Source organism: Cnephaeus nilssonii (genome assembly GCF_951640355.1).
Source record: "Cnephaeus nilssonii genome assembly, chromosome: 19".
NCBI lineage: Eukaryota > Metazoa > Chordata > Mammalia > Chiroptera > Vespertilionidae > Cnephaeus > Cnephaeus nilssonii.
Genome location: NC_137090.1, coordinates 17,839,483 through 17,866,629, shown reverse-complemented (window position 1 = coordinate 17,866,629; position 27,147 = coordinate 17,839,483). Strand labels below are relative to the sequence as shown.

At 43.6% G+C, this 27,147-nt stretch overlaps 1 protein-coding gene across 2 annotated transcripts in view; it reads left to right on the top strand.

Annotated features, from left to right (window-relative positions):
* The first annotated feature begins 2,963 nt into the window (after nt 1–2,963).
* Nucleotides 2,964–27,147, top strand: part of HELZ (helicase with zinc finger) — a 132,068-nt gene continuing 107,884 nt past the window's right edge. The window contains exons 1-5 of one of the 2 annotated variants that reach the window (XM_079796864.1): nt 2,964–3,087; nt 4,377–4,432; nt 8,441–8,497; nt 21,617–21,844; nt 25,506–25,542. In XM_079796864.1, the coding sequence (XP_079652990.1) occupies nt 21,635–21,844; nt 25,506–25,542 (247 nt within the window). In that variant the 5' untranslated portion in view covers nt 2,964–3,087; nt 4,377–4,432; nt 8,441–8,497; nt 21,617–21,634. The remainder of the gene's footprint in view (nt 3,088–4,376; nt 4,433–8,440; nt 8,498–21,616; nt 21,845–25,505; nt 25,543–27,147) is intronic. The other variant, XM_079796865.1, reaches the window with a different exon arrangement.

Below are 27,147 nucleotides of genomic sequence, written 5' to 3'. Positions count from 1 at the left end.
ACACACATACACACACATACACACACATACACACACACACTGAGTGGCCATATTATTATGCGTTCAGAGATCATAATAATCTGACACTCAGTGTATATAGGTGGCAGGCCCTGGTCCAGGCTCTGAATGAAGAAACCAAACAAGGCCTGTGTCCTTATGGAGCGTTTTAAGAGAGGGAGGAGGAGGAGGAGGAGGAGGAGGAGGAGGAGGAGGAGGAGAGAGAGAAAGGGAAAGAAAGAAACATTGTTGCCTCCTATATGTGCCCAGACCAGGAATTGAACCCACAACTTTCTGGTGCAAGGGAGAATGCTCCAACCAACAGAACCACATGGGTTAGGGCCCTTATGGAGCTTAAAATCCAATGTGGGTGGGGCAGATAATAAACAGTCAACAAACTGGTAAACAAGAAAACTTCTAACCCAGGGTTAAGAGAATAGAGAGTGGCCTGCTTTGGTAAGGGGATCACGAAAGTCGTCTTTGAGGAGGTGACATCTGAGCTGAGACCTGAGTGCTGAAAAGACGATCATCAGAGCTGGGGAACAAGGAAGGTTCCCGCTGGGAGGAAGCTTGGGGTGCTGCAGGGGAGGAGAGAAGGCCAGTGCAGAATCCTGGTGAGGAAGGGGAGGCAGGAGCGGCTTTACACAGGAGCTTGTGGCAGTGGTTAAGAATTTGGGTTTTATTCTGAGTGTGACCGGGACACATTTGGCGAGGTTAAGCAGAGGAGTAAGGAGATCCAGGAACATCACAAATGTCACTGGCTGGTCAGATGGAGAATGGACTGTAGGGGGCAGAGTGGAGGCAGGGAGGAGAGGAGGCTTTCCAGCCCTGGCGACACGTGGTATTTGGACGACACGTGGTATTTGGACGAGGAAGGATCGGGATGCACCCTTGAGTGGATGAATGGGTCAGGCAGCACGTAATCACTTCTTTGGATCCAGGCCTGTAGGCAAAGCAAGGGACCTACTTAAAGAACGCTTGGGAGGCACAGTCATTGCCCTCAGCGTATTTAGTGTTTAATTATAGGAAACAGACCACACACCTAGAGGTGTCGTATAAACACAAAGCAACCATTAAATCAGTGCACAGTTGTGGCTGAAGGGGAACTGGAAAGGGAGCAACCGGGGCACCCCGCGAAGAGACTTTGGAGCCTTTAAACCGGGCCGCGCGGCAGACTCTGGTCGACAGCCGGCTCGGCAGGGTCCCGGCTCCTCGCCCACGGCCCCGCGTGGCTGCCTGCGCTGGGGCGTCTGAGACCGTGGCTCCAGGCTCCAGTTTCCCAACTTCTTGCGAGCGCTGAGAAAGCGGGTGACGAAGGGGAGGTCCCTCCCCAGCACGCCGCCTTCCCGGCTGGGAGTGACTCATTACCTCGCTCCTTCCCTCACGGCTGACCCCGGGCCAATCCCTTAATGAGCCTACACCTCACTCTACCCATCTGGCAGGGACAATTGCCTGGTGGAGTTTTTAGCTCCCCGGGGGCAGGGCTCGTGTCAGCAGCCGACCAGGTTCCTCGAGAGAGGCTTCTCGAAGGGTCTGGAGGAGCATAGAACCCTGGGGTAGCCCCACGGCCCGAGGCCCTCCCATGCACCGAAGCAGGCGGGGTGTTAATGCCCGTGCATTCCTCTAATTTCAGTCATTCAACAGCATTTTGCACTGAGTGCAGTTTCGCAAGTCTTGATGTCCTGGAGCACTTTTTTTCCCCCTTGGACACCTCTTTAAAAAATTGCTTGGCGAAAAAAATAGCAACCAGAGCAGGCCCCCAAAGTCTGCAGAGCCGACCCGAGGCTCAGGGACAGGAGATCGTGCGGACAGACCAACGGGCGCCAGGGCGCCCAGCGCAACCGAAAGCCGGCGGCGAGGATCGGGGGAGAGAGCTCGGCTCCCCTGCAGAGCCCGCCGGCCCAGCGGAGGCCCGGGCGGCGGGGTCGCACGCCCGGGTCACCCGCCGGCATCGTGGCGCCCCCTATTTCCATCGCTCCGGGTCGCAGCCGGGCGATTACGTGCGTCCGTCCACCCCGCCCCCCCTTGGGCAGGGGTGGTGCCCGCAGTCTTCCCCTCGCCCGGCAGCTGGGACTTATCACCCCGCCGGGACTCGCCAGGTGGACCCCGGCGGGCACACCCTCCCTCCAGCCTCCGACCCTCTCCGGTCCCTCCTGCGAGTCCGGGCGCGCCTCTGCGCCCGAGCCTGCTGCCGCGCTCCGAGTTACCTGCCCCGGGAAGTCACGATCTGCACGCACCCCGGGCAGCGAAAGTATGGATTCGGTAGAGCCCGCATTCCTAGGGGAGGGGTTCCTATCTAGAGGGTCTTGCATCACTTTACCGGCCGAGGGGAGGAGACAGCGGGAGGGAGAGTAAACAGCATAAAAGTTGCATTTTGTTGATGATTTCTCCCCATCCCCCCTCAAACGCGCTTCGACACTGGTTGACTCGGGGACACCGTGTCGCCAGATCCCGGAGTCCGACGGCTCGGGAACGGTTTGTCAGGACAGAGGCACCGTTCGGTCCACGGATGCGGGAGTCAGAGCGCCGGCTGCTCGGCAGGGTGGCCAGGCCCTGAAGGCGACCCCCGGCGGCCCGGAGCGAGAAGCCGGTCGCGGGAGCCCGCCGCCGCGCACCCAAGAGCTGGAGCAATAACAGACACATAATGCGCATAAATAAATCAATGAGCAACTCTTTGCTGCCAGCAGCGGGGAAACCTCGGGCTGATTAAATGCAGACGTGGGGTGTCTGCCAGAGCAGGAGGGTGGCGGGGCAAGGGGAACCCGCGTGGAGGCAAGGGGTGGGGGTGGGGGGAGGGAGTCAGGGGCTGGAGCAGAGCGGAAAAACCCAAAGCCACCTTTAAAAACAGGAGGGTGACTTTTAAATGCAAAGGACCCAGAAGAGGGAAAGGGGCCGGGCAGAGGGCGCCCGGGCCGGCCAGCCACGGGGAGCAACTTTCCGGGCGGGAGGTGCGGCCCGAGGGGCGGCGCCGGCGGCGGAGGCGGGAGTCGGGGGCCAAGGGGGGAGTCACTTTAAAGGCTCTTTCTTACCCATAATGCTTTGTGGGGACGTTGACAAGTGGATCCAAGATGGCGTAGAAAGTAATGACAGGTAAGTCCTGACTTCCCCCTTCTCTGCTGCCGGGACCGTTCGGCGAGGTGCCGGAGCCCTCCGGGGAGCGGACCGGACTCCCCTCCGGTCCCCTGGGCCCCGGGAGGGGCGGCCCCGCGGCGGACTGAGGGCCCGGGCGGCCCGCGGCGGGGCCTCCGAAGCGGGGCGCTTCGAGGCGAGGCCCGGACGCTGGGGCTGTTTACAGCTTTTCCCCTCCTCGGTCCCCTTCTCCGCTGGGGGCCGCGGCGCCCTGGGCCCCCGGCGGTGGAGGGGGCCCAGCAGTCCCGGGCCGCGAGTCGGCGGGAGGTCTCCCCGGCCCTGGCTCTCCGCGAGGGGGAGTCAGCCCCCTGCACGCTTCCCCCCGGGGTCGCGGCTGGGGGTGTGGAGCGTGCGGGCCTCCCACGCCCCGCTCGTTCGCCCCCGCAGGGCTGGGACTTGCACGCGGGCGGGGCGGGGCGGGGCGGGGGCCGGAGGGTGGGCGTCTGGAAAAGTGGGTCAGGGGGGCGTCCCCTCCCTCCTCCGCCGAGAGCTGTGGCCTCCGCTTCACTTTCTTCCCCCCTTTCTCCGCCCCCCTCTTCGGAAATTCTCTTTGGGCCACCAGCACATCAACAAAAATAAAAACAGACTACCCTTCCCTGGAGGGTCCTTTCAGACGCCCCCTTTTCTAGGGCTCAGGGGCTGCAGTTCTGTCTAGGGACTTGGATTCCTCTCCCCCCCCAATCATTTGAGCCTTCTACACCCTCCCCGCCCGTGCGGAGGGCCCTTCAGGTAGAGCTGGAAGCCAGGGTCTAAGGATTCTTTTTGGATTGGGCTCCTTAGGTTTTGTTTGAAACTCAAAAGATGGTTATTCCTTCACAACTTACACTTTTCAGGCAAATCATTAATCGAGTATGTATAACTCCGGAGACGGCGGATTCCTGGGCGGGGTGGGGGCTGGGGGAGTTGTCCTGGCTAGTTTGGTTGTTAATTTTACCCTCTCAAACTCACATGAATGGGTTTCTTTTTCTCCTTCATTTCTTCTTCTTCTTTTTTGAAAGTAAGGTCAGTTAGTGCTGAAAGAGATGACTTTTTAAGTTGTGGATTTTAAGAACATTTTGTAATCTCTTTATCACACTGGAATTTTTGTTTTGAAGTAAGACTTGTTTACAAGCTTCATATTGTACCATTTTGGTAACGTTTTCCATTTGAAATTTAGATGCCCTTTCACTTCAGGCTGATAAAATGTTTGCTGCTGATCATGACCATGACTGGTGGTGTATAGACACATTTTACTTTTCTGTTTACCTCAGGAATTGGATGAAGTAATTGATCACTAAAGAACTACAGTGCTGGTGAGATGTGTAAGGTGAGACTGCAGTTCAAAATGACCTACCTTTTTTTCCTTCTTTATTTTAATCAACTCCTAAGAGTAAGGCCGAGACTAAGTAATTTGATGGGTCCATCTTTATTTTCCAAATCATTCATTCTGTCAGATGGTAGTATAGGCAAGGCTAGATTTAGAAAAAAACAAAACAAAACACATACCAAACTTTTTCAGTGGTTCCAACATACTGTCATAGTGGAGCTTACCCAGAGCCAAATATTATTTGCAGCTATCTTTGATCAGTATCTTCACCCGGGGTAATTATAGTTTGCCTATGTAAATTTCCTTGTGTAATTTTAATGGGATGTCTTAATTTTATCTGTGTTTTGGTGTCCACAGTGTAAGTCCACTTACTCTCCGTTGACTGTCAGTGATTGTGTCTGTGGATTTTGTGTGTCCACAGATTGAGGCACTCTTGTAAAGTACACCATTTCCATTGCAAAGAATCATTTTAGGCAAATCAGTCACTCCTGCTTTTATTTTCTGAAAAATGGAATAGTACTTGTCTCTCTCATAGTTATTTTGAAATAAAAAGGATAGGGTTGAGTTTTGTTTCACTTATTAAGGATAAGTCTGGTTTGTCATTATTTTCTGGTCACACTTGGTGTGTGAATTCAAAGTGTTACTTTATTTAATGTAACTTCTTTTTTTTAAAAAAATACATTTTATTGATTTTTTACAGAGAGGAAGAGAGAGGGATAGAGAGTTAGAAACATCGATCAGCTGCCTCCTGCATACCCCCCACTGGGGATGTGCGCACAACCAAGGTACATGCCCTTGACCGGAATCGAACCTGGGACCCTTGAGTCCCCAGGCTGATGCTCTATCCACTGAGCCAAACCGGTTTCGGCTATTTAATGTAACTTCTAATGCTTTGGATTTAAAGGGCATTGATATCGTGTTAGTAAACAGTTGGCGTTTAGTACTGAGGAAAAGGAAAAAAGTTTGCTAATTTTACATTTTTCACAAGCAATCTTCTGAACTTTAAACAATTTTATTGAGAAAATTAAGTTATGGTAGATTGGTTACCGCAGGGTTTTTTTTTTTTTTTTTTTAACACATCTGGGTAGCATTTGGGTTTTGAAATTGTCTCACAAACTTTTTCATATCTATCACAACATCTGTTTAAGAAGAGTAAGCTGTACTTTATTTTTTTCCAGATTGAAGCATACAATTGACATTTTACCTTAAAAAAAAAAAACTTGCGAGAGAAAAGTGGACATAAACTAAGATCTTTTTGTGAGTGCACACATTTGCTTGCGTTTGAAACTCAGCAGTGCTTGTGTGTATTACATTTATTTTTATTCTTTGAAGAGCAAATGTGGATTTTAAAATTTATTTTCAGCTTATAGATGGAGGCATATTCTTGCCGTAGGCTTCCCTATCTGAAACTTTTATCTTTTTAAAAAAAATTTACAGATTGCTTTGTGGAAAGGAACCAGTGACCTGCTTTTTGGCCTCTGGTGATGTTCATTTGTAGTCTAAAATTTAACATTTAGAAATAAGTAATCTTGTGTGGCTAGTGTTGTTTGGCCTGTATTGTGTCAAGACATTTTCCACAGTTTTCACACATGTGGACCATGTGAAGTGCTAGTATTCACTTCAAAGTGAAGTTCTTGGTTGGCCACCAAACAAGTTGTTACACAAATTCTTCTAAAATGGGAAATACCATAGTATTGAAGGTTGTGGTGAAGTAGAAGTCTGTGTCTTGGAGCTGAATAAAGACATAGCTTTTTTAGTCTGTCCTTTTGGCTGGGAAGCTAGGACACTATTTTTAGGTAAGGCTGTAGTTTTTGGGAGCCAGTAAGTATGTACCTCTCTATCAGCTGGTACACTTTTGCAGTTGTTAGCAAGAAGTTTCATTTTCTGATATCATACATATTTAATCTGCATTGTTTTAAAGTCCATATACATTTATGGAGTGTCCAGTGTTTTACCAGAGAGAGGACTGATGCCCAACAACAGGAGAAACCATTCCTACTTGCAAAGGGCCTTGTGCAGTTTGAAAATATACAGCATGTTCATGAATGGCTAAGAATATATTGCAGAGGGACTACAAATAAGTAGACCAGGTCTTATACATGCATTTTTGTTTTCTGTTTAAGAAGTAGGCTTGGTATTGATATTAAATTCAAATTAGTCTATAATTGTCTGTCAGACTATATTTAAGAGTCAAATATAGGCCCAGCACAAGACATAAGGTCCTTTGGCTGTTGTTTCAAATGCATAGAAGATTTCAGGGCCAAGTTTATCAACTCACATGAGAGGGGGAGGGGCTACTTAAAATTATAAGCAAGTTGTTCCGATTGTTTATTTTCATAAACTTAGGTAAGTGTACATGCCAATATAATTTGATTTCTACGTAATATTTTGAAATGTCTTCTAGGAGAGATGTGTGGAGAGTGTGGCCACACCAGCTTACAGTTCATTTAAATTGATGGGTGTAGTCAGGATTATTTCTGTAGCGTTGGTTAGAAGGAGCATAAAACACAGTGGTCTGTCACTTCAGTGGTGGCTGAGTAATACTTTTGAGTAATCCTGAATTTAATAGAGTTAATAATTCTTTAAAAAATAATATTGTAGATGTAACATGGAGACTTAATTTACATATAATAATTTTTTTATAATAAAAAATAATTTTTTTATAATTTTTTATAATAAAAAGCTACCATCTGTTTAAAACATTGAAAGTTTTTCAACATACTATCAAATAGTCATACCAATTTGTTTACTTGTGTCGATTGTACTGGATTAGTTTTTCCAAGAGCAGAAAGTTGTCTGATAAAACCAGAATTTGTATATTCATCTTGCTTTTGAACAAAAACAAACAAACAGAAAACCAAAACTAATTGATTCATCCACAAGGTTCTTCAAAGAGTGCATAGTATATTTTTTGACTGAACCATTCTGAAATGTGAATGTTTGTGATTTTTGTTATTTCTGTGCCATGCTTTCTTTTGTGGAAATTCTTGTGAAAAATAGTCCTGTAAGGCGAGCTTCCTATCAGTAGGCAATATGTGTAACTAATAATCGTTTTAAGATTTTTATTTTTATTCACTTATTTTCTGCAAAACTGATGCATGCTATAGGAAGCAAATATGAGCAGTACTTAAGTGTATGAAGTAAAATAGAATAAAAGGGAAAGCCTCTCTTCTCCTTCCTCCCTCTTTAGTCGTGTTCTCCTGAGCTGACCATAGAAAACAGCTGGTGTCATTTGGCTTTTGGGAGAGCTCTCTGTTGCTGAGGTGTATTGGTAGCAGTGAGAGCAGAGGGAGAAACAGGGAAGGCATGGCCACTGAACTGTTCAGATGTCATGCAGGGGCTATTCCACTCTTATTTCCTGTGATGTTAAGTAATGTTGATAATCTTAAACTACCAGCAGTTGAAGATAACGGTAATTGAAACACTCCAACAGTTAATTCCATTGTCAGAATCGTAAAGTTTTTGATTTGTGGATATTTTAAGGAAGGAAGTATTGATGAATAGAAGTCATATAACTATAGGGCTGAGTTAATGGTGATAATTACCATCTGTGGGATTGGCTTTTTATAACTTATTATCTCTCCTTTAATTCTCATAACAACTCCAAATAGTTGTTGTTATTTACATTTTGCAAAGGAGAAAATTTAGATTAAATGTGAACTAACATAACAGCACAATGCTGGCAAGGAGTGGTGCTGGTGTTCTGGCTTGGAAAGCCCGTGCTCTCTCCATTGTGCTCTCCTACTTTTGTCTAGTCTATCTTTATTCTCCAGACAAGGACTTTTAGGCCTGGAGAATTCAGATGATTTGTCCAAGGTCACACAACTAAGTAGTAGCAACATTAAACCAAACTTATATCTCCGAACTCTTATCTCAGGACTCTTGGTCCTGGCTGGTTATGCTACATATTTTTGAAATACTGTGGACCAAAAGACCAAATGCTTCAGAACTATGTCAGCAATGCTATTTTCTACTATGTGTTTAAAAGCTCCCTTCTCTCTCTTTCAGAAATTATAAAGAGCTCTGATGGGCTATTTGGGTGATACCCAGTGCAGTGAACTGCAGGTGAGTAAAATTTGTGAGAGCTTTATTTAGAAAACAAGAACTTGGTAATGTGTGAGAAAGAGATAGGGCAGATCTCATCTAGATGAGAATTTCTGGCCAGATAGTATGAGGTGGGACAGGGTCGAAGAGTGGTGACCTGAAGATGTGGGTCCTGACTGCAGTGGCTGCTTCTGGAACAGACTGGATGATGCCGAGCAGCCTCTGCAGAAACCGCCTGCCGCGTTGTCAGTCTGTATGAAGAGAAGTGAGGGTAGGTTAATCTTCCACTCTGTTCTGAATGAGTAACTGCACAGGGGCCCAACCTATCAGCGTGATTGGAACTGGAGAGGTCCTTCAGTTTTTGTGTCAACATTCTTGAGTGGTAATCACCCTATGCTCTGATGAACTTGGTTAACTATTGAATTGTTTGTTTTTTCTGTTATCTGCCGTGCATATATTGTCATGAGTGACTATGTATTTGCACCTTAGAGGATCTGGATACCGAGAATACATCAATAGGAACAAAAGTTTAAACTTTTCCCCTAATGGTTGTGTTCCCTCCACACAATGGTTGTAATAGTTCTTCAAATTATTTATCTTTTGCTGAAATGCTCTGCTACTAGTAAGTAAAGGAATACATATTATTTCACAGTAATTTGTCTTCTTGATTCCTTGTAGTACTTTGATCTTTCATTATTAGACTTAGAAAATGGTAATACTATAGAAAAACAATGAGAAGACTGTTTCAATTTTGCCCTTGTGGGGCATCAGTGCTAAAATTATTTTTTTATATATTCTCAATACTAGTCTTTAGACATCACCAATTCTAGAAAACTTCATGTGTTAATAAAATGACTTGCCATCCTGCCTTTTGAAATCTGTCTGGGTAAGATTTATAAGACATTGCCAGCTACTTTTTACCCAACTCTTTTAAGCTGGAGTTTTTAGTTTTCTGTTTCTTGTAGGTTAAATAACATTTTTCCCTTTTTAGGTCGATGCTCAACCACTGAGCCATGCCGGCTGGGCTTCTTTCTTTTTCTTTTTCTTTTTTAACATTTTTCCCTTTTTTAACTGTACCAGAGTATCCTGGCCCCTAGTTCTTTCATTTGTCCACCAGTCCATACTGCTTTTTAACTGTGACAGTCCACCACTGAGCCAGCAAGTTCTTTGAGAATCCTAGAGACTGTAATGTGACACTGTTCTATACTTTTAGGATTTATAATTGAGTTTGGGCTTGGTTACTTGCTGATTGCTCAAATAATACCTGGTTGTAGGGATTCTTTGTTTCTTGAGTATATGCTTGTTTTGCACGATGCAGCCCCCACAGGTTCCTGGGGATGATCTGAAGACTGGTTGAGGTGGCTTGTTGGTCCTTGGAAAGCTGGGATCTGAGGTTGTCATAGTTATCATGATAAGGCATGCGGGAGAGTAGGAGAGCTTCCAGTTAAGGCCAGAATGAGGCGTACAAGGGAGGGGCAGACCTCTTCTTGAGACTATATCAAGCTTGTATCTTGGAACCCCTCTATTTCCTCAGTATGGGGCAACTTTCTTTCTTAAATTATGAGATAATTTAAGAATTGATATTAAATAGTTAAAATTTGGGTTATTACCCAAATAGTTGATTTTCTTTTTGGCATTCCATTAAAATACATTTTACTGTTTTTAAATTATGATGCATATAATTTGAATTTTTTTCTATTTATTAGATCATGAAACATTTCCATGTTAAAGGTGTCTCTATTTTAATTTATATGATTACATTTTGAAAGGCTGCAAAATATTTCATCAAGTCATACTCTCATAGTTTACCTAAATATTTTTATGTTAAGTACTTATGCTGCTGGCTGGTTTTCATTTAATACTTTTATCTACATTATTATTGTAGATACTAGTGGCCCGGTGCACAAAATTCGTGCACATTAAAAGGGAGACCCAGAGTCAAGTCCCCGCCCACCCACATGCACCTTAAAATCGCATGAGACCCAGACCCGGCCGCCCCCATATTGGGCTAGATCCAGACCCGGCCAGTCCCACCCTTGTCAAGCCCTGCCAGGCAGGGGGCTAGCCTCAGGTCCCCTGGCCCGGCACCAGGACGGGGGCGTGGCCTGAGGTCCCCAAGATGGGGCGGGGAGCGTGCCTTGAGGTCCCCCGTCAAGCCCCGCCAGGTCGGGGACATGGCCTGAGAGCCCCTGTCAAGCCCCGCTAGGTGGGGGGCATGGCCTGAGGTCCCCCATCAAGCCCCGCCAGGCAGGGGGGCACAGCCTCAGGTCCCCCGTCAAGCCCAGCTGGGTGAGGGGCGCGTCCTGAGTTCCCCCGATCCAGCACTGGGGGTGCACCTTGCGGACCCCATCAAGCCCCGCTGGATGGGGAGCACAGCTTGAGGTCTCCTGTCAAGCCCCGCCAGGCAGGGGGGGCGCAGCCTCAGGTCCCCTGGCCCGGTGCTGGGGTAGGGGGTGCGGCCTGAGGTCCCCCAGCCTGGTGCCGCGGTGGGGGGCGTGGCCTGAAGTCCCCTGTCAAGCCCCACCTGGTGGGAGGCATAGCCTGAGGTCCCCTGGCCTGGTGCTGGGGCGGGGGGAGCAGCCTGAGGTCCCCTAGCCCAGCACCAGGACAGGAAGCGCACCTTGAGGTCCCCCGTCAAGCCCCGCCGGGTGGGGGGCGTGGCCTCAGGTCCCCTGGCCTGGCGCCGGGGCAGGGGTCTTGGCCTGAGGTCCCCCAGCCTGGCGCCGGGGCAGGGGGCAAGGCCTGAGGTCCCCTGTCAAGCCCCACGGGGGCGGGGGAGGGCATAGCCTCAGGTCCCTGCTGATTGCTCGTGAAGGCTCCTTAAGGGAACTTGGCCTCAGCTGTGGGTGCAGCCATCTTTGTGATGGAGTGATGGTCAATTAGCATATTCCCTCTTTATTAGATAGGATATTGTACTCTTTTCTGACTAATTATATCTCTAGGATAAAGTTTTGAGTACATTATTGTTGACATGGTAAGAATGTTTTTATGGCTTGCCATACTGTTTTTCAAGAATATTTTACCAGTTTGTATTACTAACAGGTACATGGATATTTCTGTTTCACGAAAACTGGACAGAAATACATTTTTCCTTAAAAGTTTTTGCTCATTTAATAGTGTAAAGTGGCACTTGCATTTCTTTTTTCTACAATGTTGAATTTTGTCTTCGAACCTCTTCATATTGAATTGTTTGTTTATATTCTCAGCTATTTTATTCAATAAATTATTGATGTAGGCTTTGGATGATAAAGCAAGTATAACCAGGTAATAAACAGGTGATTATTAAAAAGACAACTAGAACACGTTCAGTGTGAAAATGTTCAAAAAGAGTCTGGTTTAGATGGTAAGTGATCTTGGGAATAGTGTTTGAAAGGGGATAGATGCAATTTTGCAGATATTTATTGGGCATCCACTGTGTACCAGGTGCTGTTGCATTCTCTGAATGCTTCTCAAGTTATCATCATGGCTTCTTTCTTGTTGAAGGAGGAGGCTGCTTGATAATGCTTGAGGTTTGACCTATGGGGACTCTGGCTGCTGAAGACCCTTTGTGGCTGTTTGGAGGGCTGAGGGGATCACTGTCTAGACCCATGGTCAGCAAACTGCGGCTCGCGAGCCACATGTGGCTCTTTGGCCCCTTGAGTGTGGCTCTTCCACAAAATACCACGGCCTGGGCAAGTCTATTTTGAAGAAGTGGCGTTAGAAGAAGTTTAAGTTTAAAAAATCTGGCTCTCAAAAGAAATTTCAATTGTTGTACTGTTGATATTTGGCTCTGTTGACTAATGAGTTTGCCGACCACTGGTCTAGACCATCTTTAACTCATTCATGGCAAATTCCACTATGCCATGGCACTCTCCTTAAGCAGCTCTGTTCTGAGGGATACAAAGATGAATAAAACATCATTCCTACAGAGAAGGAGGAGTCATCTAGTAGGGAGAATAGGAGCACCAAAAAAATGAAAGGACTAATAAGAATTGGATAGGTGCTATAAAAGGGGTTCAGACAAAGTGCTTGGACAGTAAGTGGAGGGAGTGATACTGCCCCTTTGGGGATGTGGAGAAACACTTGGCATTTACATTATACTACTGTGCCAGCCAGAAGCAATAGAAATAAGAGGGCATTCGGAGGGAAGGATAGCTTGAGCAAAGGCTAGGGGGAGGTGGTGTCGAAAATGAGGCACGTGTCAGGAAACTGCATATCCAAATTACCTAGACCCTGGGATACATAAAGGAACATAGTGGAAGGTGAGGCTGCTGAGTAATCAGGACTGGGTTTTGGAGGATCTTAAATGTCAGACTGAGGATCAGTATGATGGATTGGTAGTGTGGAGAAACTAGAGACAGGGACTTTGATTCATAGTAATACTCCCAAGTGACGGACGATGAGGGCCTGAAGTGAATTGGTGGCCTTGGGAATGGAAAGCAGGAGATGGATTTAAGAGATGTTTTGGAGGCTGAACAGAAAGATTTGGTGACTGATTAGAAAGGTAAGGGAACAGTCAGTTCTGTCTCAAGTCAGAGATGGTTGAAGTTTTTATGGTTGGGTGGCTGGCAGAATGGGGCATCAGGAATAGGGAAGTCAGGAGGAAGAACAGGTAACAGGCTGAGAATAGAGAAAGATGGATTGGGTTTTGTGTTGAGATTAAGGATTTAGTAGAAAGTAGAAATAAAAAATTTAATCCTTTAGGGCAGCAGTCGCCAACTGGTGGTCCGCAGACCACTGGTGGTCTGTGAGGTCTGAAAGGTGGCGACCGCTGGTTAAGGAAACCTTTGGAGCAGTGGTCGCCAACTGATGGTCTGCGGACCACTGGTGGTCCGTGAGTTCCGAAAGGTTGGCAACCGCTACGTCCTGATGAGGAAGTTTGGGGCCCAGAGGAGTTAGATGGATGGGTGAGGTCTCCTACCAGTTAAAGCATAGCCTAGGAAAGCTTCCTGATTCCCAGTCCAGTTCTCTTTGCTGCTTCAGACTGAGAAGTGCTGCAGGTTCTCAGCTGTGGTGTTTTCCTCACACCTGGGTGCTCAGTAGAAAGTTGGAAGTGGGAGAGTTTATATTGGGGAGTAAGGTCTTTATTTTTAATTGTATTTTTTCTTATGGAAACTTAGACATATAGAAGTGGAAAGAAGACTATAATCAATCCCACTAACCCATTGTCCAATTTCAATATTATTAATGTTTCATCTCTTTCTCCTCCCCCATCAATTAAATTGAAGCAAATGGGAGAAGGTGTTCTGGTGACTTTAACCTTTGTGTATTTGCAGGTAAGGAGAATTGGAACAGTTTGGTAGGGTATGTTTTAAGCTTTCTGGGGTGGGGTCCAGAGTAAATAGAAGTAGGATTTACTTCCAGAGTTCCTGTGTTGCCTCAGACTTTGTTTTAGGGCAAATCATATAAGTCCTGTGAGTCTTAGTTTGTCTGTGAGGTGGAGATACGATCTTCAGTGAATCACTTGAACTAACGTAGGTAAAAACCCTCCATGAACTCTAAACTTTGAGGCTAAAGTATTATGGAGATTTTAGTGCTGCTCCTTTGGGCTTTTGTGTTGCTGGCATGAAGTTTATATTATTCAACAAATTTTTATTATTCAACAAATACTTGTTATGTCAGGCCTCTGGGGCTTCAACAGTGAACAAAACAGACAAAATCCCAGCTCTCATGGAGCTTATGTTCCAGATCCAGAGGATAATAGTTTTGTAGTGATTAATAGTTGTTATAGCTAATATTTTTATAGTGATTAGTGAAGGCCAGGCACTGTTCTAAGTGATTTCATTTTTTAACCTATTCTTGCAACAATCCTGTGAGGTTTGGAGATGAGACAAATTTGCAGGTTTGGAGATGAGACAAATTTGTATGCAGATTGCCTCAGGTCGCAATGCCAGGATTCAAATTCAGGCAGATCTGGCTTCAAGCCTGTACTCTTAACTCCTGTGTCATAGAACATCTTTAACTCAGTCATGGCATACTGGTGTTTGATACAAGTAAAAAGGGTTAGGTCCAGATCGAAATGATTCCTAAACAAATAAGCATTCTCTTCTTGTAAAAGACGAAACAAAATGAAGAAAAAAAAAATGGCAGTAGCTCTCTGTGGATAATATTCTTTTATAGAACAATATATATTTTTTCTTAACTTTTTATAGGCTTCGCCAGTTTCTTTGTTTCTTTAGATACAAATGGCCACTTCAGTGGGAGGCAGTTAAGTTACCTTTCTGCTGGCCCTTGAGCAGCATCTCTTCTTGAATGAGTTCCCTGCTTGCTTATAATTCTCTTCCCCTTCCCTGCACTCCCCTCTTTCCTTACCTTGGGATAATTCCCATTTCTGAGGCTAAAGTATTATCTCTCCTACTCTCTGTTCTTCCTTTTTCTCATAGCTATGCTCTGCTTTTCCAGTCCCAGCTTTTTGCCTTCTTGTCCCTTGCCTGCCTCTGCCAGCCATTCTCAACCTTACGCTGTGCTTTGACTTTTCTAAGTTGATTTAATGGGGCTAATATTGGGACTTATTTTCCACCTCAGCTCAGTCCTCCTCCATGGGCAGGGCATATTGGGAAATGGGTATATATCTGAAGAAATCCAAAACACTAATTTGAAAGAATATATACAACCCAGTATTTATTGCAGTGTTATTTTAAAAAGCCAAGCTATATAAGCAACCCAAGAGCCCATCAATAGATGATTGGATAAAAAAAGCTGTGGTACCTACCTATATATAATGGAATATTATATGACTATAAAAAAGAATGCAGTCTTACCATTTGCGATAGCATGAATGGCCCTGGAATATTATGTTAAGTGAAATAAGTCAGTCAGACAAAAATACCATAGATTTCGCTTATATGTGGAATCTAAAGAACAATATAAATGAACAAACAAATAGAAACAGGTTCTTAGATACAGAGAACAGACTGATGGTTGTCAGAAGGGAAGGAGATTGGGGGGCTGGGTGAAAAAGGTGAAAGGATTGAGAAGTACAGATTGGTAGTTACAAAATAGGGGGATATACTAAAGTATAGCATAAGAAATATAGTCAGCATTATAATAACTAATGTATGATGCCAATTGGGTATTGGAAATATCAGGGGGAACACTTTGTAAAGTATATGATTGTCTAACCATTATGCTTTATACCTGAAACTAATACAAAATAATATTGAATGTAAACTGTAATTGAAGAAACAAAGGAGTCTTGGTCAGATATTTCATGAACTGTCCCTCAGTTTGGTTTTGTCTGATGTTTTCCTCATGATTGAATTGGAATTATGGGTTTTGGTAAAGGAGATATTCACTTGCCCTAGCTGGCTTGGCTCAGTGGATAGACTGTTGGCCTGCAGACTGAAGAGTCCCGGGTTCGATTCTGGTTAAGGGCACATGCCCGAGTTGTGGGCTCTATCCCTGGTAGGGGGTGTGTAGGAGGCAGCCGATCAGTGATTCTCTCTCATCATTGATGTTTCTATCTCTCTCTTCCTCTCCCTTCCTTTCTGAAATCAATAAAAACACATTTTTTAAAAAAGTATCTTATTGTTTTATATTTTTATTGATTTCAGAAAGGAAGGGAGAAGGAGAGAGAGATAGAAACATCAATGATGAGAGAGAATCATTGATTGGCTGCCTCCTGCATGCCCCCTACCGGGGATAGAGCCCACAACCTGGGCATGTGCCCTTGACTCGAATCGAACCTGAAACCCTTCAGTCTGCAGGCTGACGCTCTATCCACTGAGCCAAGCCAGCCAGGGCGATACTCACTTTAAATATTTTGTTTCATATGTTTCAGCTTTTTATGTAAACTATTCAGTATACACAAATACACATTTTATACAAAGGGGGTTATACATTATATTATTTTATAGTCTGTTGTTATTTAGAAGTCAGATTACCCTATAAATAGTATTTGTAACCTGCTTTTGTTACTTTACATCTTGCCAATAACCCCTGTTCTTTTTTTTTGACATATATATATATATATATATATATATATATATATATATGCACACACACATATATATATTTTTTGACATATATATATATGCACACACACACACACACACACACACACACACACACACATATTTTTATTGTTGATAGTATTATTGATATCTCCCATTTCCCCCCTTTATACCCTCCTCCTCCCAGCCCCTAACCCTCCTTCTAGGTCTTCAACACCTATTACCCATGTCCATGGGCTATGCATATAAGTATATAAATGCTTTGGTTTATCTCTTCTCTTCTCCTTCCCCACCCACCCCCATCTCCACATTGAGGTATGTCAGTCTGTTCCATGCCTCCCTGTTTTGGGTCTTATTTTGTGGTCAATTCATTTTCCAGTAATCCCTATTCTTAACACTGTTTCTGTGGAAACACTTCTGAGTTTCAAACATTGATTTGAAAATGTAGTTTTAGAACATAGGGATGATGATAATGGTGGTGGTAGTGGCAGTGGTACCCTTTTTTATTTTTTAAATTATACCATTGGCTCTTTTATATTGATTTATGTTTTATTTTATTTATAAAAAGGTCACCTCTTTTACCTATAATAATAAAAGCATAATGTGCTAATTAGACCGGACGTCCTTCTGGACGACCTTCCAGACAAAGGCGGGGGTGCGAGGGAAGCCCGGCTCCTGGGTGTCTGCCAGCGGCCGGAGGGAATCCCGGGTCCCGGGTGCTAGAGGGAAGCCGGTGCTGGCAGCCAGGGGAAGGAAGGCCTACTCTTGCACAAATTTCATGCATTGGGCCTCTAGTATGATAATGTGTTTGTAAGTGTAAGCAGATAACATGGAAGGGAAAATGAAATACAAAGAATAGAAAATGTTTTATAATAAAATATTTTGGCAAGCAGCAACCTTTTCTAGAAGTCATCTTTTACTATAATTTGCCTGCTTTATAAATATGGAATTTTGGTTTTTTTTTCATATCTTTTTTTATTAGTAAGCATTTTAAATGATTTGGGAGGGGGCTCAAACTCTTCATTAAATAATTTGGAATAATTGAAACCAAGAAAGCTACCTCCAGAATTGCTGGCAGTTCTAAAATGGGTCAGGAAAAATCAAAGTAATAGATGGGGGAAAATCTCAAATTTAGCTGCTGATAAATCTTTTTAAAAAATGTAGTTCTTGTTTTTTTATCATTTTAGTCACTAGAACAGATGGTAGCAGGTCCATTGGGGTATTTCTTTTATATATTTAAAACCTTTACTTTGCTATATTGAATTTTATTTATTCTGGAATTTTATTCATTCTCATTATAGAGTTTACCTCTTTATGAAAGAGATTATTTAAAATAGAATATGATTGATGATCTTAGTTTCTAGTTTTCTTAATATGCGTAGCCTCTCTTCTAATGCTTCTTGCATACTTAGTGATTTTATGAATTTTAGAGAAAAATGCAAGTCTGGCTGAATATTAACATAGTAAAATAAATAAAATTTTATTACTTTGCAGAATATTTTGTCTTTGTATCTCATACAACCACATCACAGGTTCCAGTTTTTGGTAAAAACAGACAACTTTAAAGATAATATTAACATTCCTCTTTATGGCATTCTACTGAGAAGTGAATTTGGTATAGGATAGTTCTTGGAATGGTTGGAATTTAGGTTATTTTAGATCATCTCTGTGGGAAATTCAATGAAAGTATTGGGTGGTTGTAGCGAATTGAATGCTTGTCATGGGGACATAAATGATATAAAATGTGACTTATTTATAAGGTAGTTATGTTGAGCAGTTAAGGCATCTGACATGATATATTTAATGCAAGATAGTAGATGATTATGAGGCTAGATCAGTCTGTAGGAAGTAATGCTGTTTTTGGGAGGAAAGCATTTTTTAAAAAATATATATTTTATTGATTTTTTACAGAGAGGAAGGGAGAGAGATAGTTAGAAACATCGATGAGAGAGAAACATAGATCAGCTGCCTCCTGTACCCCCCCCCCCCCCCCACTGGGATTGTGCCCGCAACCAAGGTACATGCCCTTGACCGGAATCGAACCTGGGACCTTTCAGTCTGCAGACTGACGCTTTATCCACTGAGCCAAACCGGTTTCGGCTGGAAAGCATTTTTATTTAAAAAAAGTCTTTATCATTGGAAGTATTACATTTGTCCCCTCTTTGCCCCATTGACTCCCTCTAGTCCACCCTGCTCCCCACCCCAGATCTGTGTCCATGGGTTATGCATATATGCATACATGTTCTTTGGTTGATCACTTCCCACCCACTGTCCCTTCCCGCCTTCCCTCTGAATGCCACAGTCTGTTCTATGCTTCTATGTCTCTGGATCTATTTTGTTCATTAGATTCCACATATGAGTGAGAGCATGTGATACTTGTCTTTCTCTGACTGGCTTATTTCGCTTAGCATAATACTACCCAGGTCCTGGGAGGAGAGCATTTTAGAGAAGCAGGCCTTGAAGTATTCATTAAAGGCTGTGTAGGATTTAGGTCCAGAGAGAGGAAGGAAAGGACATTGAGGCAAGGGAATGGCATTGTCAGAGACAGACTCAGCATCTGGCCTGTGCTTGGGGCCTGTTGGGGGGAGTGGTGAGAAAGTTAGGTTGTAGCCAGATTGGGTAGCCTGGATATCAAGTCATGAGCTTGGGAAGTTATTTTATAGGCATTTTGGAACCACCTTTATGGTTCCAAAGAATGTGACATTTTTAGAGTAATGATTCTTAACTTTTTTTCGTCCCCAAGGAAGCATGACACACTTTTACTAGCTGCGCTGTCCCACCAAGGCCATGCTGCCCAGTGGGGAAAGGGACAGGTTCTGCTGTGCTTTCTCCACTGCACTGGGTCATGTAGGTCATTTTCATAATGTATCAATCTGGCTTTTCTTTCTGCTGCCACAATGCATTTACTACCTTCTATTATAGTTTTGTTTTCAGGAGAATAATGGAGTTTTCACAGGGAAAGTAATGTGTGAGGCAATTATAGTCAAACTAGTGGCCCGGTGCACGAAATTCGTGCACATTAAAAGGGGGACCCAGAGTCAAGTCCCCGCCCACCCACATGCGCCTCAAAATCGTGTGAGACCCAGACCCGGCTGCCCCTCCCCCCCCCATTGGGCTAGATCCAGACCTGGCCAGTGTCTGTTGCCCAGCTTTCAATTGGGTTGTTTTCATTTTGTTGGGTTCTGAGATTTTGTTATATATTCAGATACAAATCTTTTTTTTTTTTAAATATATTTTATTGATTTTTTACAGAGAGGAAGGGAGAGGGATAGAGAGTTAGAAACATCGATGAGAGAGAAACATCGATCAGCTGCCTCCTGCACACCCCCCACTGGGGATGTGCCCACAACCAAGGTACATGCCCTTGACAGGAATCGAACCTGGGACCTTTCAGTCCGCAGGCCAACACTCTATCCACTGAGCCAAACCGGTCAGGGCATAGATACAAATCTTTTTTCAGGTATGCAATTTGCAAGTAGTTTCCTCTGTCTTGAGCTTGTCTTTTCATTCTTGTAACAGTATCTTTCAAAGAGTGAAAATCTTTAAGTTTGATAAAGTCAAATTTATCACTTTTTGTTTTGGGATTGTATTAAGATGGATAGATTTAAAAACAGGTTTCTATTTTATAAAAGTAGTGAGAAGTAAATTAGTGATAGGAATGTTCTCATAAAGTTGACTTAAAAAATTCTCATCTGAGGATATATATATATATATATATATTTATTTATTTATTTATTGATTTTAGAGAGAGAGGAATGGAGAAAGAGAGAAACATCGATGTGAGAGAAACATTGATTAGATTGATGGGTTGTGTCTGGTATGCACCCTGACAGGGGATTGAACCTGAAACCTAGATATGTACCCTGAATGAGAATTGAACCAGCCACCTTTCTGTGCAGGGGATGACACCCAACCTACTGAGCCACACTGGCCAGGATTGCTGTTTGTTGATTTATTGATGGTAGCCATTCTGACAGGTGTGAGGTGGTTTTAATTTGCATTTCTCTGATGATTAGTGACATTGAGCAACTTTTCATATGTCTGTTGGTCCTCTTTGGAGAAATGTGTATTTAGGTCCTTTGCCCATTTTTAAATTGGATTGTTTGTTCTTTTTGGTGTTGAGTTTTATAAGTTCCTTGTAAAATTTGGATATTAACCCTTTATCAGATGTATCATTGGTGAATATATTCTCCCATATAGTGGGTTGTCTTTTCATTTTGTTGATGGTCTCCTTTGTTGTACAAAACCTTTTTAATTTGGTGTAGTCCTACTTGTTTATTTTTTCTTTCATTTCTCTTGCCTGAGGCAATATATCAGAAGAAATATTGAAGCCAGAAATGTTGGAGATTTTACTGCCTGTGTTTTCTTCTAGGATTTTTATAGTTTTGAATCTAACATTTAAGTCATTAATCCATTTTTAGTTTATTCTTGTGTATGGTGTAAGAAGGTGGTCTAGTTTCATTTTTTCTGTCCAATTTTCCCAACATCATTTTTTGAATAGACTGTCTTTACCCCATTGTTTGTCCTTGCCTCATTGTCAAATATTAATTGACCATAAAAGGCATAGGTTTTTTTCTGGGCTCTCTCTATTATGTTCCATTGATCTATATGTCTGTTTTGAATCTGAGTTTCTTAAAAGTAGTGATGACATGCTCTGTATTTGAATTCAGTGCTGCTAGCATAGGGCCTAGCCTCAGGAAATGATTGCTGAATTGAATTAATAGGCAGTTCAGACTTGCATTTTAGCCAGTTTTTTAATATTGGTGGGAAAAATTCTACATCGTGTAGATTTTGATTCTCTGTAAACACAGCCACAGAATTACAAAAGTGAAATTGGAAGGTTTGGATATGAAACATTCCTGCACCTTCTGATTAAAAAAAGGGAAGCCTTTATGGTTTGTTGCACTTTGCAATGTTCAAAGTCATGTTTCATTTATAAATTTGTCTCATTTATAAATTGGATGTATTGTTGGTATGATCCTGATTTATGGTTGATATTTTGCTTGGATCTTATTAAAGACTTCATAAAATATAAAAGAGAAGTATGGATTTTGTAGCATCAATAGCTGCTCAGCTGTGACCTTGATCAAAAGGCTGGTTGAGAATAACTATTCAGATAGATAATTAAACCAGCTGAGCCAGGAATGGTATTAGAATTTATAATTAATAAGTTTTTAAAACCTTCTCTTATTTTTTTCCCCGTCTTTAGGATTTTTGTCCCTGAGTCATGGAAGACAGAAGAGCTGAGAAGTCATGTGAACAAGCGTGTGAATCACTCAAGAGGCAGGACTATGAAATGGCCCTCAAGCACTGCACAGAGGCCCTTCTTTCTCTTGGCCAGTACTCCATGGCTGACTTCACAGGGCCGTGTTCACTGGAAATAGAAAGCATCAAAATTGAGAGTCTTCTTTACAGAATTGCCTCATTTTTGCAATTGGTAAGTAAACAGTGTTGATAAGTCAGTGCCAAATCATGTAAAATGGCCCTTTTCATTGAGTGGGCACTATTGCTGGTCACTCCCTCTACAAGTCAATTAAATGTGGGCTGAGGAGGTGATTGAAGTGGCTAGTGATTGCTGGATATCTTTGATGGCAAGCAACTGTATTTTTAAGTCTTGAAACTTGTACTTAGCACTTTGGAGTATTCATTCATTTAACAAATATTTATTGAGGGCATACTATGTGCTAGACCAGTGATGGCGAACCTATGACACGCGTGTCAGCACTGACACGCGTAGCCATTTCTGATGACACGCGGCCGCATGCTGAGGATGAAACATTTGCTGCTCCTGAGGATGAAACATTTGCGACTAGAGTCTTGGAGTTAGTTTTTTCCTCAAAGTGACACACTACCCGATTTATGCTCAGTTTTTTGGCGAAGTTTGACACACCAAGCTCAAAAGGTTGCCCATCACTGTGCTAGACACTGTTCTAGGTGCATGGTATACATTGGTAAAAAACATAGAGAAAGATCCCTTCTTCATGGTACTTTTTCTAGTAGGGGGACAGACAATAAATGCTAGAGACATTATAACTAAGTAAACACTTTAGATTGTTAGAAAGTAACAGTCTGCATGAAAAATAGTAGAACAGGGCAAGGAATATTGGGGCCACTAGGGTTAGGGATAGGGTTGCAGTTTTTATATTTATTATTATTATTTTGTAATCCTCACCTGAGGACATGCTCTCACTGATTTTAGAGAGGGAGAGAGAGAGAGAAAGAGAGAGAGAAACATCGATGTGAAAGAGAAACACCAATCGATTGCCTCCCTCACACACCCCGACTGGGGATTGAACCTGCAACCTGTGCACAGTTCCTGGGTACTGTGACCTTTCAGTGTATGGGAAGACTCTCCAACCAATTGAGTCACACCAGTCAGGGCTAAGGTTGAAGTTTTAAATTGGGTGGTCAGGTAGTCATTATTAATGAGGTGATATGAAGGAGGTAAGGGAGTGAGCCATGTTGGAATCTGGAGGAAGATCATTATAGGCAGAGGGACAGTCAGTGCAGAGACCCTGAGGCAGAAGCATGCCTGCCATCTTTGAGGAAAACCTAGGAGGCCATTGTGCTGGAGTAAAGTACATTGGGGGGAGGGGTTAAGAGGGCTAGATCCTCTGGGACACTCTAGGACTAGTTTGTATTATATTTGAGATGGGAAGCTATTGTGGGATTTTGATCAGAGGGGTGGCATGATCTGATTTAACAGGAATTATCTGGCTTTTGTGTTGAGAGTCTATATATATAAAAGCCTAAGTGACCATTATGACCGAACAACCGGAATGACCGGTTGACCAGTCGCTATGACGCGCACTGACCACCAGAGGGCATATGCTCAATGCAGGAACGTCAGTGCGCTCCCACAGCCAACCTCCCATGGCCCCTCCTCCCTGCCAGCTGTCCCCCCTCATAGACCTCAATCGGGAGGCCGGATGGCCAACCCCCCGGGGTCCCTCCCCCCGGCTGGTTGGACCCCCGATAGGCCTCGATCGCCGGCCAGGCCAAGGGACCCTGCCCATGCACGAATTTGTGCACTGGGCCTCTAGTTCTATATAATAAAACACTAATAATGCAAATCGACCAAACGGCGGAATGACCGGTTGCTATGATGCGCACTGACCACCAGGGGGTATATACTCAATGCAGGAGCTGCCCCCTGGTGGTCAGTGTGCTCCCACAGGAGGAGCGCCGCTCAGCCAGAAGCTGGGCTCACAGCTGGTGAGCACAGTGTTGGTGGTGGGAGCCTCTCTTGCCTCTGCTGCAGGTGGGCGGTAAGGAGTGAGGGGTCCTGGACTGTGAGAGCCCTGGACTGGGAGAGGGATGTCTGACTACTGGCTTAGGGATCGGGCCTAAGCCGGCAGGCGGACATTCCCTGAGGGATCCCGGACTGCAAGAGAGCGCAGGCCGGGCTGAGGGACCCCCCTCCAGTGCATGAATGTTGTGCCCCGGGCCTCTAGTAGACTATAAAGGGGGAAGAGTAGATGCAGGGATACTAGTTTGGAGGGTATTGGAATAATCCAGGCCAGAGATTGCAGTGGCTCAGACCAAAATGGTAGCAGTGGAGATAGTGAGAAGTGATTTGGTTCTGGTTATAATTTGAAGCTAGAACCAATAAAAATTTCTTAATATACTGAATGCCAGGCATACAGAACAGTCACAGATTACTTACCTTGACATTTTTTGCCCTGAGCAATTGGAAGAATGGATTTTCCTTCAACTGAGATGAAAAGGCTATAGGTGGGGAATAGGTTCTGTGAGGGAAGAATTCATTGTGAATATACTTAGTTTGAGATGTTGTTTAGATATCCAGCTGGAGATGTTGAGCAAGTAGCCAGATATGCAGGTATGGAGTTTGGGAGAGAAGTCTGGGCTAAAGATAGTAATTGAAGAGTCTTGGCCTATGCATGATATATAAAGTCTTGAGCCTGGGTCACATCACCAAGGGAATGAGTGTTGATAGAGAAGAGGAGAGTACCAAGGACTTAGTCTTGTGGCTCCACAGCGTTGAGAGGTTGAGAAGAAGAGGAACATGCAAAGCAGCTTGAAGGGCAACGTTGAGGTAAAGAAAAACTAAGAAGTATGGTGTCCTGATAGCTAAGTAAAGAAAGTGTACCCAAATTTTCAGCAGTGTCCATTGCTGTTCCATAGAGCGGTGGATGAATGTCTGATTAAAGAGCATTTATGAGAGAGTCAGAGGGAAGGAGTTTAAATACATAATTATAGATAATTTTTGAGGCATTTTGCCCCAGAGAGGCACAAAAAAATGGAATGGTAGCTGGTGAGAGAAGTGAAGTCAAGAGAATGATTTTTTTTTTTTTAGATGGAAGAAATAACAGTATGTTTGTTTATAGGACTGAATCATTAGAAAGCAAAAAATTAGTGATGTAGGAGAAACAGAGTAGGCTTGCTGGAGTGATATTCTTCACTGGGCCAGAGAGCACATCTCCATGGGTGGTAGGATGGCCTTTACAAAGGAGCATGGGGTGTTTGTCTGGTAACACGTGGAAGATGGAGTGTGGTAGGACATGGGTAGATGGATAGTCCATGGAAATTTTCTTCTTGTTCCTCTGGTTTTCTCTGTAAAGTCACTAGCTGAGAATGAGAAAGGGGGCTCAGGAGGTTCTGGTGATTTGAAGTTAGAGAAAGTGAGAAGTAGGAGTGTGAGTAAAAGGACTAGGGCAGTGGTCGGCAAACTCATTAGTCAACAGAGCCAAATATCAACAGTACGACGATTGAAATTTCTTTTGGGAGCCAAATTTTTTAAACTTAAACTTCTTCTAACGCCACTTCTTCAAAATAGACTCGCCCAGGCCGTGGTATTTTGTGGAAGAGCCACACTCAAGGGGCCAAAGAGCCGCATATAGCTTGCGAGCTGCAGTTTGCCGACCACGGGACTAGGGAAGTATATTGTGGTATTTATTTGTAGAGTAATGTGTAATCCTCAGAGAGCACATGAGTTAGCTTTGCTCTGTGAATATTAAATTTGCAACATTAGTGCTTAAACTTTGCAACAAAGCCAAGATTTTTTTTTGATAAAATCTCTATTGTAAGCAGCCCGTGAACTACTTAATGATATTTATCTCATATCTTTTATTTTGCAGAAAAAGTATGGACAAGCTGATGAAGATTGTAGGCATGGTATGTGTAAAAATGGGACTCTTCTTTGATTTAGATTTTGAATAATTTGAGCAATGTTTAAGATTTATTCTTTTCCCTATGCTAATTTCAAAAGTGATTATAAAATTTAAAAAACCCACCTTACTGTGGTGACTAGTGACTGACATGGATGATGACTTTTCTGCTGATGTGTGTGCACACGAACATTGTTCCTAGTCACTCATGAGCGTTGACATTCTGGTCTCTCCCTTGGGAACATTGATAGTGTCCTTTAAAGTTTGTGTATTTTCAGTCAATAGGAGCCAAATTTTAAGAACTGTAACACACATTGATTAAAATGTTAAGCTTGGATAAATTGAAAGGCCTGGCCTATCCCTTCTAAAAGGCTTTTCCCCTTCATTAGAAGATATCCCTTAGAGAGAAGAGACTGACTAGAATTCTAGCTTTTTGATGCTTTTTCCATTGTATGGGCAGCTACATGCTTTTGCCCTGATTATAAAAAGTAGTACATAACATGATCCTTCTGAGGCAGTAGTACCATTTTCCCCATCTAATGGGTGGAAAAACTGAAGCAGAGAGAAGTTAAGTAAATGGCTTTGTCACACAGTTGTAAGTGTCAGAATCAGGGCTGACCACAAAATGTGCAAGCCAGAGTCCATGCATGTCATAGCTGCATCATCCTGTTTTTTCAGTGTTATAGTAGCCTTGCCAGGTTTTAATTTTTAAATCTGAGACTATTCCCAATATATAGGGCAGGGTCCCTAGGCCTGGCTGGCGATCAGGGCTATCTGTGGGGTGACCGGCGGGTGGGGCGATCGGGGGGTGGCGGGTGGGGGCCCCGCTGGCACCCGCCTTGGCTGGTGGCTTTCGCCGCCCACTGGCCAGCTCTGCCCCCTGATCACCGCCCGTCGCCTCCCTCTCGGTGGGGAAGACGCTCAACTCAGGAGCTGCCCCGGGGCAGCTCCTGAGTTGAGCGTCTGCCCCCTGGTGGTCAGTGTGCATCATAGTGACTGGTCTTCCGCCATTTGGTTGATTTGCATATTAGGGTTTTATTATACAGGCGGTCCTCGGGTTATGTTGGATTCGACATACGTCGTTTTGTGGTTACGTCACCATCTCCCATTTATTAAAAAAAAAAGTTCCATCATTTCGCCAAATGTACATATGTGCTTTATGTTTTTTATTATTTATTTACCACAAGTAAAGGTCAGGAATTGTTATCTTTAAAATTTTTTTTACTGTTTCATTTTATTACTGCTGTGTATGTGCTACATGTGAGTGACGTAGGTGCTTATGTAGGTGGGTTCCGACTTATGGTGAAAATTGTGTTACATCGTACCATAGGAACAGATCTCCAATGTAACCCGGGGACCTACTGTATAGGTTTTGTGTAGTAATGAGGAAGTTGAGGGACATAAATTAATTATCTCTAAAATTTAAACTGGAATATTGAAAATAAACCAGGAGAAATGACCTGTTTCTGAAGTATGAAAATATTGAGAAGGAAGGAGTCCAAGCCTCTTTTTTTTTTTTTTTTTGGGACCCCTCCCAGCCCGGCCCCTGCCTTCCCCAAGCCTCTTTACAATAAACTGTAGTTGAAGGAAAGAGCTCTTCCAAAAATCCTAT